This window comes from Elephas maximus, chromosome 4 (assembly GCF_024166365.1).
Source record: "Elephas maximus indicus isolate mEleMax1 chromosome 4, mEleMax1 primary haplotype, whole genome shotgun sequence".
NCBI lineage: Eukaryota > Metazoa > Chordata > Mammalia > Proboscidea > Elephantidae > Elephas > Elephas maximus.
In genome coordinates, this window is record NC_064822.1 from 174539712 (window position 1) to 174553571 (window position 13860).

Below are 13860 nucleotides of genomic sequence, written 5' to 3' on the forward strand. Positions count from 1 at the left end.
GGTCGCGAAACTAACCCACCACCCTCCCGTCTGATGCCAAAGCCAGAAGACCCAGGGGCAAGGACAGAAGCAGTGGGGCAGCGTCTGTGTCTCTACGCTTCCGCAGGTCCCCCAACTCCCAGGCCACTGCTCCCCACTTCCTGCAGCCTCGGTCACAGCTGGGGGCGTGGGTGAAGGGCGGGGCCGCGTGCGGTGAGGAATAAAAAGAGAAAGAGAGAGAGAAAATGCGAGAGGGGTAATTAGCATCCTCCGATCCAATTGGCTCTCCGCCTGCCCTGCTTTGCATACGCCCGCCCCGCTGGCTGCCCGGCGTTTGCAAGGGCTAGTCCAGGTTTGCAGCCGCCGCGGCCGCTGCTGCACTTCAGTGCGGGGCCGGCGGCGCCAAGTGAGTCGCGGTGGCGAGTCAGGAGCCGAGAATTGGGAGCCAGCTGCCCGCGGAGCTGCGGCGGCGGCAGCGTCTGCAGCCGTCTCCGTCCTGCAAACACTGTGGCCGGCCGGCCGGCCGGGCGGCTTCTATGCCCAGCCGAGCCCAGGGAGGAGCAGGTCAGACACTTTTTATTTTGGATGAAGGCGGCGAGTCCAGGTGTGAGCTTCCCACCCAGCCTGGCTCGCTCCTCCGTGCGCCCCCACTCCGGCCCGGGCTTTGGAAGATGACTCTGGAGTCTGCTCTGTGTACTCGAGCGGCTGTGGCGGCGGCGGCGGCTCGGGGAGGCAGCCGAAAGTAGTAGCACTTGGTAGTAGCGGCTGGTGGAAAAGTGAGCCGGGGTGTCGGGGACTCGGCTCTCCCCGCGCTCCCCCGGCACAGGGCTCCTCGGTGCTCCTTCCCCTCGGCTCCCCCGCGGCCACAGCATGAAGTGGCGCAACGATGGCCAGGAGAGGTAAGAAACCCGTGGTGCGAACGCTGGAGGATCTGACGCTGGACTCGGGTTATGGTGGTGCGGCGGACTCGGTGCGCTCCTCCAACTTGTCCCTGTGCTGTTCCGACTCGCACCCGGCGTCCCCATATGGCGGGAGCTGCTGGCCGCCTCTAGCTGACTCCATGCACAGCCGGCACAACAGCTTTGACACTGTCAACACTGCCCTGGTGGAAGACTCCGAAGGGCTGGACTGCGCCGGTCAGCACTGCTCGCGGCTGCTGCCGGACCTCGACGAGGTCCCCTGGACCCTCCAGGAGCTGGAGGCTCTGCTGCTGCGCTCGCGGGAGCCTCGGGCAGGCCTGGCGGTGCCCGGAGGCTTGCCCAAGGACGCGCTGGCTAAGCTGTCCACGTTGGTGAGCCGGGCGCTGGTGCGCATCGCCAAGGAGGCGCAACGCCTGAGCCTGCGCTTCGCCAAGTGCACCAAGTACGAGATCCAGAGTGCCATGGAGATCGTGTTGTCCTGGGGCTTGGCAGCTCACTGCACAGCGGCCGCGCTGGCTGCGCTGTCCCTCTACAACATGAGCAGCTCCGGCGGCGACCGCCTGGGCCGCGGCAAGTCGGCGCGCTGCGGCCTCACCTTCTCGGTGGGCCGCGTGTATCGCTGGATGGTGGACAGCCGCGTGGCGCTGCGCATCCACGAACACGCCGCCATCTACCTGACGGCTTGCATGGAGAGCCTCTTCCGGGACATCTACGGGCGGGTCGTGGCCTCAGGGCTGCCCCGGAGCTGCAGCGGCCCCAGCTCGGGCCCGGGTTCCATCTCAGGCCCGGGTTCCATCTCAGGCCCGAGCTCGGTCCCCGGGGCGGCCCCCGCGGCGGACAAGGAGCGAGAGGCACCCGGAGGGGGAGCGGCGAGCGGCGGCGCCTGCAGCGCAGCCAGCAGCGCCAGCGGGGGCAGCAGCTGTTGCGCCCCACCAGCAGCCGCTGCCGCAGCCCCGCCGGCCACCGCAGCCGCCAACCACCACCATCATCACCACCACGCGCTCCTCGAGGCGCCAAAGTTCACCGTGGAGACACTGGAGCACGCCGTCAACAACGACTCGGAGATTTGGGGGCTCCTGCAGCCCTACCAGCACCTCATCTGCGGGAAGAACGCCAGCGGTAAGTGACCACGCGGGCGCCGCCCCCTCCCACCGACCCCACCAACTCTCGGCCCAAGTTTGTCTCTAGCTCCCCTCCCACGTAGCTCCGGTCACCCCCTGCCGTCCCAAGCCTCTGAGGGTACGGCCCGGATGGAGGCAGCGCGAAACCCAGCAGCTCCCTCCTGCGCACAGAATCCAAGCACTTTACGCGGCTGGTAGGGCCTCAGGTCCTGGAGTGAACGTTCCACACCCGGCTGCAGGCTGGGCGGCTGAGGCCTCGGGCTGGCAGTGGGCGTAACCACCATTTGGGGGGCAGGTTCGCAATCATTCGCGCCCGGTACCTATTTTCTGTTAGATCTCTGTTTTGACCTTGAAAATGCCAAATTCCTGGGAGCATGAGTTTGGCTCGGGAGTAGGCGCGTTCCTCCCTTTGCCTTCCAGTTTTCTTGCTTCCCCGCGCCCTCTGGAGACTTCGGCGGTGCCCCGGGGATGGAGAGGCCCCAAGGCGATAAAGGGAGAACAGTTAAGAGCTCGCTTGACCTGGAGACAGTCAGGGAGATGTGGGGGGGGGGGGGGGGGGGTGCGTGTGTGTGTGTGTGTGTGTGTGTGTGTGGTGAGAAAGTGGAGCGGAAAGACTGCTGCGGGTCCCAAGTTTTTCCAGGGCAGCTTTTGAAGGCCAGAGCGCACCGCTGGTGGGTACTACGCAATGGAGAAAGTCTCCAGTTCCGACCACCCAGCTCTTAGCGCTCTCCGTTCATTTGGGCAGGGAGCTGCAGCTGTCACCACTTGGCTAGAGGGGTGCCACTAGGAAGCCCGGGAAGGTGGGTGGGGCGGGAGTTCTGGAGGGGGTTATCAGCTTAGAGAGTGGTTTCCAGCAGGTTCTGCCATCCTCTCCCCTCACCCCGCTGTTATGGAGGCCAGAGCCGGGTGGATCTGAACCCGCAGTTCTGGTGGCGGAGGGGGTGGGGCGAAGGGCGCTTGTTTTCGAGGGCTTGCGCTGGCGGTCCTGCCTGTCTGCGAAAGCGGGAGCTAGGCACTTCAAAGCTTCAATTTTCCACAGGAAATGGTAGAAGCGTAACTGGAGACTCTAAAAGCGAAATAAAACTTTGTTACGTATTCGGCGGTTTGGCCGGAGGTTGCGTGGTTGGAGCTGAAATGCAGTCTTTCTGGGCAGATTTCATTCTTGTTGCTGCCTGTCTGCTTCCTGAGGGCCAATGGAGAGATGCAGCGGGCGCGGCCGGGCCTCCAGGGGTGCCAAGTGTGTACATATGAGTGCGTGTGTGCGTGTGCCTGAGCGGGTCTGTGTGTGCGTGTGCTTGCAAGTGTGTCTGAGTGTGCGCAGGAGCGAGCAGGCGCGAGGGACTCACGGCTCCAGCAGAAGCCCGTCGGAAACCGACCCTCCAGCTCTCGGTCCCTTCACCTGGGTTTGATCATCGGTGGGGGAAGGGAATGAAGGAGCGAAGCGAATGTGTAGGGGTCAGGATCGAGACTTCGGCGTTGATCCCGGAGACTCTTCTAGGTGTCTTTGCCAGAGCCGATCCCTTTCTGCTGGCAGCCGAGGGCACAGCAGAGAGAGAAGGTATCTGTGAGTCACGCGCTTCTGCACACACACACACACACACACACACACACACACACACACATACACCGCTATGAAAGTGTAGGGAGAAGGCATTAGTCTTAGTGCCTTTTCAGAAGGGGAAGGATTCACCTGCAGAACACAGGAGCTTTGGGCTAGATTGTTCTGTGCAACCCCACCTCCACCCAAAAAGGCAGAGGGCCTTAATTTTGGTTTTCCCGTGCTCCCTGGTCTTCTCCTCCCTCATCACTAAAATCCTTTACTCCTTTGCCCTTCCCACCCCCAGACCTCCCTGCTGGGGCCTGGAACCACCTCCTCTTTCTCCCTCAGCCTTTCTGCTGAGAGAAACAGTGTTTTCTTTAGGGGGCTCTGGTCTGGGCCCTGGTTCCACTCTGTCTGCCATGCTCTTCAAGTTGTGACTTTGGGAAAGTCACTTTCCTTCTCTAGGCTTCAGTTTACTTATCAGTAAAATAAGGGGCTGGGTGTATGATGGATCCACTAGATCCTCTTGAGGAGCCCTGGAGGTGCAATGGTTAAGCAAATTGCCTGCTAACTGAAAGGTCGGCAGTTCAAACCCACCCAGCTGCTCCTACCCAGCCACTCTGCGGGAGACAGACCTGGCGATCTGCTCCCAGTGAAGATTACTTCCTAGGAAACCCTATGAGGTAGTTCTACTCTGTCACATGAGGTCTCTGAGTCTAAAACCGACTGGATGACACCCAGCAGCAACAACAAAGGTCCTCTTGCAGCTCTGTCTGTGTTGTTATTGTGTGCTGTCTACTCCAACTCATGGCAACCTTATAGGACAGAGGAGAACTGCCCCATAAGGTTTCCTAGGCTGTGTAATCTTTACAGGAACAGATTGCCAGGTCTTTCTCCCGAGGAGCTGCTGGTGAGTTTGAACCGCCAACTTTTTTGTTAGTATCTGAATGCTTAACAGTTGCACCACCAGGGCTCTTTCTGTCTGGGTTAGTAGCCTCTATATTTTTCAAACTGGTTTTACTTTATGGTCCTTAATAGATTTTAAAGACAGTTTTTGTGTTTATCCTTTTGGAGTAAGTATCATTTAAGGAAGGAGAAGACCACAGAGTGGGTTTTGGGCAGGGTGAGTAAGTGGTGGTTGGGGTTTGCTGCCATTGCAGCGCTTCCCACACCACAGAGCTTAACTCCCTGGGTTTCAGGGCCCCTTCAGTCATCTCTTGGTCAGAGCTTTACTATAATTTCATTGTGATCGCTTCAGTTTTTTTCCCTGGGCCCGTTTAAAATGGCAGGCCATTAATCCAGAAGTGTTCAAGAAGGAGTGATTAATTTCTTAGATATCAGAGACATACATTAAACATCAAACCCATTTTTTAAACTGTTTTGGATGGCGGTCTTTCTGATCTGCAAGCCTTATTAAAGAGAACATACCTTACATAATTGATTTTTTCCTCCTTTAACTCAGTAGCTTCACTTACTCATTCATTTGTGAATTCGTTTGTTCATCAATACTTCTTGAGAAGTTACCATGTGCCAGGGACTGAGCAGGCCTCGGGATACAGAGATAATGGCAACTAACACTCACCTAGGCCTGCAATGTATATTGACACATTTGACCTTCAACATGCCCTTGAAAAGGTATACTATTATCTCCATTATACAGATGAGGAAACTGAGGCTCAGGGAACTTAAGTGTCTTGCTTATTTGGATGCGGGCAGTCTGGCTCCAGGGTTAGTAGTCTTAATCACTGTCTGTATGACTCTTTAGTGAGAGGCAGATGAATTACTTACCTGGCTATCCTACCTGGTCCTTCATTACCTACATAGTTAGCAGAGACTTTCACAGCCTGACATCCATCCTGCCCCAATTTATATACCCTTTGTTCCTACTGGAGTCCCTGGGTGTTATAAACAGATAACTTGCTCAGCTGCTAACCAAAAGTTTGGAGGTTTGAGTCCAACTGAGAGGCACCTCAGAAGAAAGGGGTGGTGATTTACTTCCAAAAACTCGGCCATTGAAAATCCTACGGAGCACAGTTCCACTCTGACACATATTGGGCTGCCATAAGTTGGAACTGACTCAACAGCACCTGGTTTTGTTGTTCCTACCAAACTGGACTGAAGAGATCCTGGGTTTACATGTTTTTATATCCTCTGCCAAGCCTAAGAGAGGGCTGGTACACAGTTGGACCTTTATTAGATGCCTGTCGAGTTGAGCAAGCTATTGTACTATATTACACGGTGTATTGTGTCCTGAAAGAAGCTATTGCCTTTTTGAGTTTCTTGAATCAGCTTTACAAGTCTTACAACCTAGGTTACCTCTTCTTATCGCCATCTCTGCACCTGCCCACCCTTCTAATTTTCTACCGCTAGACTACCAAAGCCTGAGGAAACATGAAACTAGTCAGAATGGCCCTGACTCAGAAAACAAAAGGTAATTGATTCTAAACAAGGGGTTGGTGGTTCCCAAAAATCACATGAATGGGCTCTAAGGCATGAACTTTGCGGTGACTTTTACCCCTTAGTGTTGGCTTTTTTCCTTTTGTTGATTTTCAGCTGTTTAGAAGAGTTGGAGCAATAGCTAAGAGAACCCAGTTAGTGGTGTTGTTTCTGTGAGTTTTAAAATCTGGCTCCAGTGATTTGGCTAAAGCTAAGTAAGGAGTAGACAGAAGTGCTTCACCATGCCTTTGGAGGCATTTATCATTTTACCCTAAACCCCTTCAGAACTGGCCAGTTGCCACCAGTCATCCTTGAAGACCTGGCTCAAGGGTGCTCCTCCCTGTAACCCTGGAAAGGGATGTACCCTTGATACAACACCTCCCTCACTCCCCAAACCAGGGTCTTAAACGCACCCTTTTCACATCCTATGTTATCTTCCATGTTGTGGATTAAATTGTGTTTCCCCAAGATATGTATTGAAATCCTAACACCTATACCTGTGGATGTAATCCTGTTTGAAAATAGGAGCCTCTTTGTTCTGTTAATTGGGTCATACCTGAGCAGGGGTGGGCTCTAAATCTCATCACCTCTGAGTTAGAAAATGAGCGGATTAGATACAGAGATATGTATACCCCAGGAAGTCAAAGGACATGTGAGGATCACCAAAGAACCAAGGAACGGCTAGGGCTGCCGATAAGGAATGGACAAGGCCGAGACCCTGATTTGAACTTTTAGCTTCCAGAATGATGAGAAAATGAATTTCTGTTCTTTAAAGCCACCCACTGTGGTATTTCTACTGCAGCAGCGTTAGGAAGCTAAGACACCTTGTCTCAAGCATCTGTCTCCTCATCATACTGTGGGTGCTGCCAGTGCAGATTTCACGTCTTGACCATCTTTGTGTTTCCCTCCACACCATCCAGCACAATGCCTAGCACTTAGTAGAGTCTCAGAACTCTTTGTTGAATGAATATAACTGACCCTTTAAATCTCTGAGATTTAAAATTTACTCATCAGCGACTGTAGAGGCAGTCTTTAAGAAAATGGCCTCTGAAATCAGACTTCCTGGCTGTGAATTTCAAGGCTGCCATTTTCTAGCTGTGTGCTGTTAGGTATGTTACCTAACCTCTCTGAGCCCCAGTTTGCTCAGCTGTAAAATAGAGATAATAATCATGACGATTAAATGAGATTATGTGTATAAAGCAATTATAGTGTAGTTTTTTTACCTAACACATGGAAGGGGATAAAATGGTGACGGTAGTTCTGGCAATAAGGCAGACACAAAAATATCTCTTTTCTTCATCTCACCCAGATCAGTTCATCCCAGTGTGTTCAGTGTGGGTACAGCCAGAAGAGCACAGAATTTTAGCTGGATCTCCTTGTTGATATTCTCCAACCCGAAATAATTCGGTGCGCTCATCTTGGGAATTGACCCTCGGGGCATAACCCCACTCCAGCAGTTCTAGAAAGATTTTTTTTGGTCCAAGGAAAATAGTTCATTTTATTCGTTTCCCCCCACCCCCCTTTTTAAAGGCATCCTTAGTGAAGGGCACCAGGGAACTTTCTGGGGTGATAGAAATGTTTCGTATGTTGATAGTAGTGTGGGGTTCAGGGGTGTATGTATCTGTTAAAGCTCATCGCATGATACAATTAAGATTTGCGGGTTTCACAGTGCAAAATACCCTTCAACGAAAAAGGCATACCCCTCCAAAAAAGCCTTAGGCATCTTTGAGTAAGATTTTGTTTTAATGCAGAAAAGAGTTGAAAGAAAGACTGGAAGAGGCAGTGTGGTGTGGTGAAAGGGGGAGGGACTTCACACTTAGAGCTGGCCTTGAACTTGAGTCCTGCCACTGTGGAGGAAGTGATTTGATTTTGCTGAATTTGGTTTTTTCGTCTGCACAGTGAAGTTAAGGGGGAAAAAGAAAGACATAAAAAAGAAAGAAAACCCAAACCTACCATCTAGGGTGATTAAAAGGATAAATCAGATAAAATATGTGAAAACGCCTGCCACATAGTAGAGACTCAGTAATGAAGACTACCTTAAAATGGATTACATGGGCTGGTGATAATAAAAATCCTCTGGGCATTTTGAATAGTCTCTTTCATTTCAGGGATACCAAGTCACTTCATAAACATTAATTAACAAGAGCCCTAGCCTCTGCCCAAACTAGCTTGGTGGGGAGGTTGGCGTTCAGGTTTTATTTTTCTGTTGCCCCCTCAGCTCAGATTCTGCACCATATACCTGCTTAGGCGTTGTCCTGTCCTCGGGTTGGTCATGCTGTCCCATGGTACAGCGTCCCCGTGCTGGACCAAAATGTCACAGGAGAAACCCAGCTTCTTAAGAAGAACAGCAGAAAGCTATCTCAAGAGCCAGCCGCAGCAGTGTCTGCGTTCACAGAGCACGTTTTTAATTAACTGGCTTGATATAAATTAAAAGTTGGAATTTGGGTCAGTAGAGGGTTATTTGGTTTTCTGTGCAGGGCTGCCACTTCATTGCTGGGACATTTGTAGATAGAGTGTTCCCTGAAAAAGAAAATACAAAGAAGGAACAAAATAAAACAATGACGGACTAATCTGAAGGCAGGGGTGGGGGGTGGAGGCAGATGGCCTTTGAGAAGAAGGGAGGCCTCAAATTATGAGGCTGTTATTATTTGTGACCTTAAGCCAGGCTCTGAATTCACCTATAAAATGGGTGTCATTATCATCTACTGAGAGGTAAATATAGAATAGTAGTTGACTCTGGAGTCAGACACACCTCTAAGCCTCAGTCTCCCCATCTGTAAAATGGGGATTGTTATAGTAGTAGCAAGGGGCTCTGATGGCGAATTGGTTAAAGCTCTTGGCTGCTAATCGAAAGGTTAGTGGTTAGAACCCACTAGACGCTCCATGGGAGAAAGATATGGCAGTCTGCTTCCGTAAAGATTACAGCCTTGAAAACCCTATAAAAAAACCGAGAAGCCAAACCCATTGCAGCTAAGTCGATTCCGACTCACAGTGACCCTATAGGACAGAGTAGAAGTGCTCCAGGGGATTTCCAAAGAGCCACTGGTGGATTCGAACTGCTGATCTTTTGGTCGGCACCCCAGCTCTTAACCACTGTGCTACCAGGGCTTGGAAATCCTATGGGGCAGTTCTACTCTCTCCTATTAGGTCACTATGAGTTGAAATCGACTTGATGGCAATGGGTTGGTTTTTTTATTTTATTTTAATAGTAGTAGCTACACTTGTATAGTGTTTATTATGTCCCAGTCACTGTTTTAAGAGCTTTGCACATTATAATTGTTCGAGCTACATTAGCTGTTGGAAAAGACAACCTTAAAATCTCATAACGGAATGCAAGATTATTTCCTACTCACTACAGTCCTTACAGTCTGATTGAGGACCCCGATGGTGCGGTGGTTAAGTACTTGGCGTCTGCTAACTGAAAGGTCGACATTCGAATGCAGCCACTCTGCAGGAAAAAGATGTGGCAGTCTGCTTCGGTAAAGATTTACAGCCTTAGAAACCCTGTGGGGCAGTTCTACTCTGTAGTCTGATTGGGAGACGGGTGCGGTGGGAGGAGGTGGGAAGGTCATTTAGAAAGTGAGACTGGTGGAGATTTTCCTTCTGCTTCAACCTGTTGCTTTCAGGGCCTTCGTTGGGCATTCATCCAGCCAGTAGAGAGGGGAAAAACAGAGCGTGGAGGATCTTAAGAAACGTTCTCTGGGCTAAGCGTGAAAGGCACCTACATCCCTTGTGCCCATATATCATTGGCCAGAGCTCAGCCACATGGCCCCACCTAGATTCAAGGGTTGTTGAATGGGCTGTCACTTCCTGGCAAGAACTCTGCACTGTGCAAGAGGAGACCAGCAGCTTCCCGTCTGCTATAATCTGCCCCTCTGGGCACCAAATATCTGTACATTTTTCTGCTCACACACAAAACACATTCCCCTTTCCCCAAGGGAGGAAACCCAAGGTATGCCCAATCACTGCTTCCAACTTAAAGTGCCGGATCTTAGAGTGATGCTCCGTTTTCTCCATCGGACTGAGTATGGATCTGCGTGGTCCAGGGACCCGTGAACCAATGACACAAGTTATCTGCCACTCTACCTTCTGCTCTCCATACACGTTATTGGAGCAGGTCAGGATGGACAGGATAACCACGATGAAACTCTCATTTGGAAAAGGTAACAGTGGCAGACACATAGCAGTTACTGGTCCTTGTTGCTGTTGTTGGGTGCCGTTAAGTCCGTTCCAACTCACTGTGACCCCATGCAGAACAGGACGAAGCACTGGCCACTTCTGCACCATCCTCGCAATTGTTGCTATGTCTGAGCCCGTTGTTACAGCCACTGTGTCAATCCATCTCATTGTGGGTCTTCCTCTTTTTGGCGGAGCCTCTACTTTACCAAGCGTGATGTCCTTCTCCAGGGACTGGTCCCTCCTGGTAACGTCCAAAGTATGCGAGACAAAGTCTTACCATCCTCGCTTCCGAGGAGCACTCTGCCTGTACTTCTTCCAAGACATATTTGTTCATTCTTCTGGCAGCCCATGGTGTATTCAATATTCTTCGCCAACACCGTAAGTGGTTAAGAGCTTGGCTGCTAACCAAAAAGTCAGCAGTTGGAATCCACCAGCCTCTCGTTAGAAACCCTATGGGGCAGTTCTACTCTGTCCTATAGGATCAGTATGAGTCGGAGCTGACTTGATGGCAACGGGTTGTTGTTGTTAGCTGCCATCAAGTTGACCCTCGACTCATGGCAATCCCATACACAATGGAAGGAAATGCTGCCCAGTCCTGCACCATGCCCATGATTGGTTGCAGATTAAACTGTTATGATTGATAGAGTTTCCATTGGCTGATTTCAGAAGTAGATCACCAAGCCTTTCTTCCTTGTCCGTCTTTGTAAGCTCTGCTGAAACCTGTTCAGGATCATAGCAGCACGTAAGCCTCCGCTGTCAGATGGGTGGTGGCTGCACAGGAGGTGCATTGGCCAGGAATCCAGCCTGGGACTCCTTAGTAGTCAGGAAATCTTGCCAAGCAGGTGTTGTGTGGTTGTGTGCTGGCAGTGGGTGAAAGTCCTTGATTAGACTCTGATTCTGGAAAGAATTTCCTGGTTCATTGTTCTCCATGCTCCCAGCTACCCCTGTGGGAGAATCCTCCTTGTCTATCATTCTTGACCACACCTGAAGCGGGTGTTGAAGAGTCTGGTCTCCTTGGGGGCTCATGTCTTTTATAATCTAGTAACTGCCCTTGAGCTTTTAGGGACGCAAGAATTGTTATAATGCTGTTACAAAGACTTTTAAAATCTAGGCTTATAGATTTTGGCAGTACAATTCTTTCAACAATTTAGTAGGATTTTTATCTATGGCTTCTAGCATGCCAGGAGCTACATCCAAGGTTATTTTTTAGACTTACTTCTCAAGCCTGGATTATTTCTTTACTCCTTTCTCCTCTTCCTCTCTAAATTTAAGTGGAAGCTACCTTGAAGCCATCAGGGTTAGGTGAAAAATGTATACCCTTAATTTGATATTGATTTCACCTAAAAGCCTTCTCAGTTCTTTCTCGTGTCAGTTTGGGGCCTAGAAATAGTTGTCTTCTTCACCCTTCCACTATTCCTTGCCATTTTTACTTGCAAACAAGTTGATTCATGCCTGAGCTCATCTCTTTCTCTGATGTCTTGCTGAAACTCAGCCAATAACGATCAGCAAACTCTATTAACATTCTTTTCCCTAACTTTTTTCTCTAGAGTTGTAGACTAGTAAGCATGAGTTATGCCTTCTAAGTTATCACAGATCACAGTTTAACCAAACATTTTACTGCTGTGTAGCATGGATCTCCATTTTTCCAGCCTCTAATAAAAATTACTCACTCCTGACTTGTAAGCCAATGCCATGTATTTTAGACACCCCACTTCTGGTACCAATTCCTGTGTTAGTTAGGATAATGCAAATTGAACTATTAAATAGACCCTAAAATCTTAGTGGGTCTTAACAATAAAAGTTGTTTTCTCATTCACGTCAAGTCCAGTCGATGGCAGGGGAAGGAAGTACTCTGTTCCACCAGGTTGATGGAGGTCCTGACACCTGGAACATGTGACTGCCAGGAACTTCCCTGATTGGGGACACAGAGAGTGTTGAGGATAGTGTGGGAGATTTTTTACAAGAGGGCCTGGATGTGGACATATCAATTTCTTCCACATTCCATTCACCAGAATTCATTCACACGGCCTCAACTAGATGCAAAGGGACTGGGAATTATGGTCTTCAGCAGGGCAGCCACTGCCAGCCAAAATTCTGTATTATTGGTGGGGGATTTTAAGTTGAGAACTAGCCATCACTGCTACCATATATTAACTATTTTAATACTCAAGCAATCTCATGAAGCCAAACCAAAACCGAACCCTTTGCTGTCTTGTTAATTCTGACTCCTAGCAACCCTGTGGGATGAGCTGAATGCCCGATAGGTTTCCAAGGCTGTAATCTTTATGGAAGCAGACTGCCACAACTTTCTCCCGAAGAGCTGCAGGTGGGTTTGAACTGCCAACCTTTCGGTTAGCAGCTGAGCACTTAACCATTTTGCTACCAGGGCTCCTGACTCTCATGAAGCAGGTGCTATCATAACCATTTTACAGATTGGGAAACTGAGGAACAGAAAGTTTAAATAATTTGCCTAAGGTGGTTGAGCCAGATTTGAACCCAGGTAGTCTGGCTCTGGATTGCCTCCTAGAATTTTCGTATGAGTTAAAATAATATAATGGATGCAAAGTATTCATGCTAGTGCTTCATACATAGTATTACTTAATAATTGTTATCTTTTACTTTTATTATTATTGTTAATATAATCCTATACTGGCAGTGGGCTGTGATGTGGATTAATAGTGAATAGAGATGTGAAGCTCCCAGAAAAGGATAAAACATGAATCCAAAAGAATGAGTGTCCCAGGAAAATTGTTTTAGGTGCTTTTTCTCCTCTTCTTATGCCATGTTGGTATTTTATCTGCAGGGGAACTAACAGTTGTTAAGCCAGGCACTGTGCTGGGCTTTTCACACACATTGCCTCATTTAATCTGCACTCTGTTCTTGTGAGGAAACCCTGGTGGCATAGTGGTTAAGAGCTACAGCTGCTAACCAAAAGGTTGGCCGTTCAAATCCACCAGGTGCTCCTTGGAAACCCTATGGGGCAGCTCTACCCTGTACTATAAGGTTGCTATGAGTCGGAATTGACTTGATGGCGAAGGGTTTTTTTTTTTTTTTTTTTTCTGTTCTTGTGAAGTGGATTTTTCTTACCCCCATTTTATTGTTATTGTCAGGTGCTGTTGGAGAAAGAGGGGTGGCCACCCCACTTAGTTGAGTAGACTCAGCACTACAAGGAGCATGGGCCTTCTCTTTGCCTGTAGAAACCTTCCCCTTGGCTCAGTGGAAAATTTTTTCCAGCTCTACCTTGGTGGAGACAAGCCTGGTCCTCCCTGAGAATCACAGAGCTGGGGCTTTCCCAGACTCTGGAGTCAGGGGAACCAGGATTCAGATTCTGACGTCATCACCTATGAGCCAGGTGACCTAAGCAAGCAGGTTAATCCTTCTGAGCCTCAGTTTCCTCATCTGTTAACTGTGGGTAATGGTAGTTTTCCCTCTAGCTTGGGAAGATACCAAACAAATTAACAAACAAACAAACAAAACCCATTGCGGTGAAGTCAGTTTGGACTCGTAGTGACCCTACAGGACAGAGTAGAACTGCCCCCATAGAGTTTCCAAGGAGCAGCTTGTGGATTCCCACTTCGACCTTTTGGTTAGCAGCAGAACACTTAACCAATGTGTCACCGGGGCTCCAGCTTGGAAGGATAAAATGAGTTAATTCTTGTAAAAGTCCTCAGAATAGTGTCGGCCA

General features: G+C 49.7%; 1 protein-coding gene across 1 annotated transcript in view; it reads left to right on the forward strand.

Moving 5' to 3' along the window:
• The first annotated feature begins 325 nt into the window (after positions 1–325).
• The window catches only part of ABTB3 (ankyrin repeat and BTB domain containing 3), a 371198-nt gene continuing 357663 nt past the window's right edge, over positions 326–13860 (forward strand). Inside the window, exon 1 of the mRNA XM_049884271.1 lies at positions 326–2018. Within this exon, the coding sequence (XP_049740228.1) occupies positions 866–2018 (1153 nt within the window). The 5' untranslated portion in view covers positions 326–865. The remainder of the gene's footprint in view (positions 2019–13860) is intronic.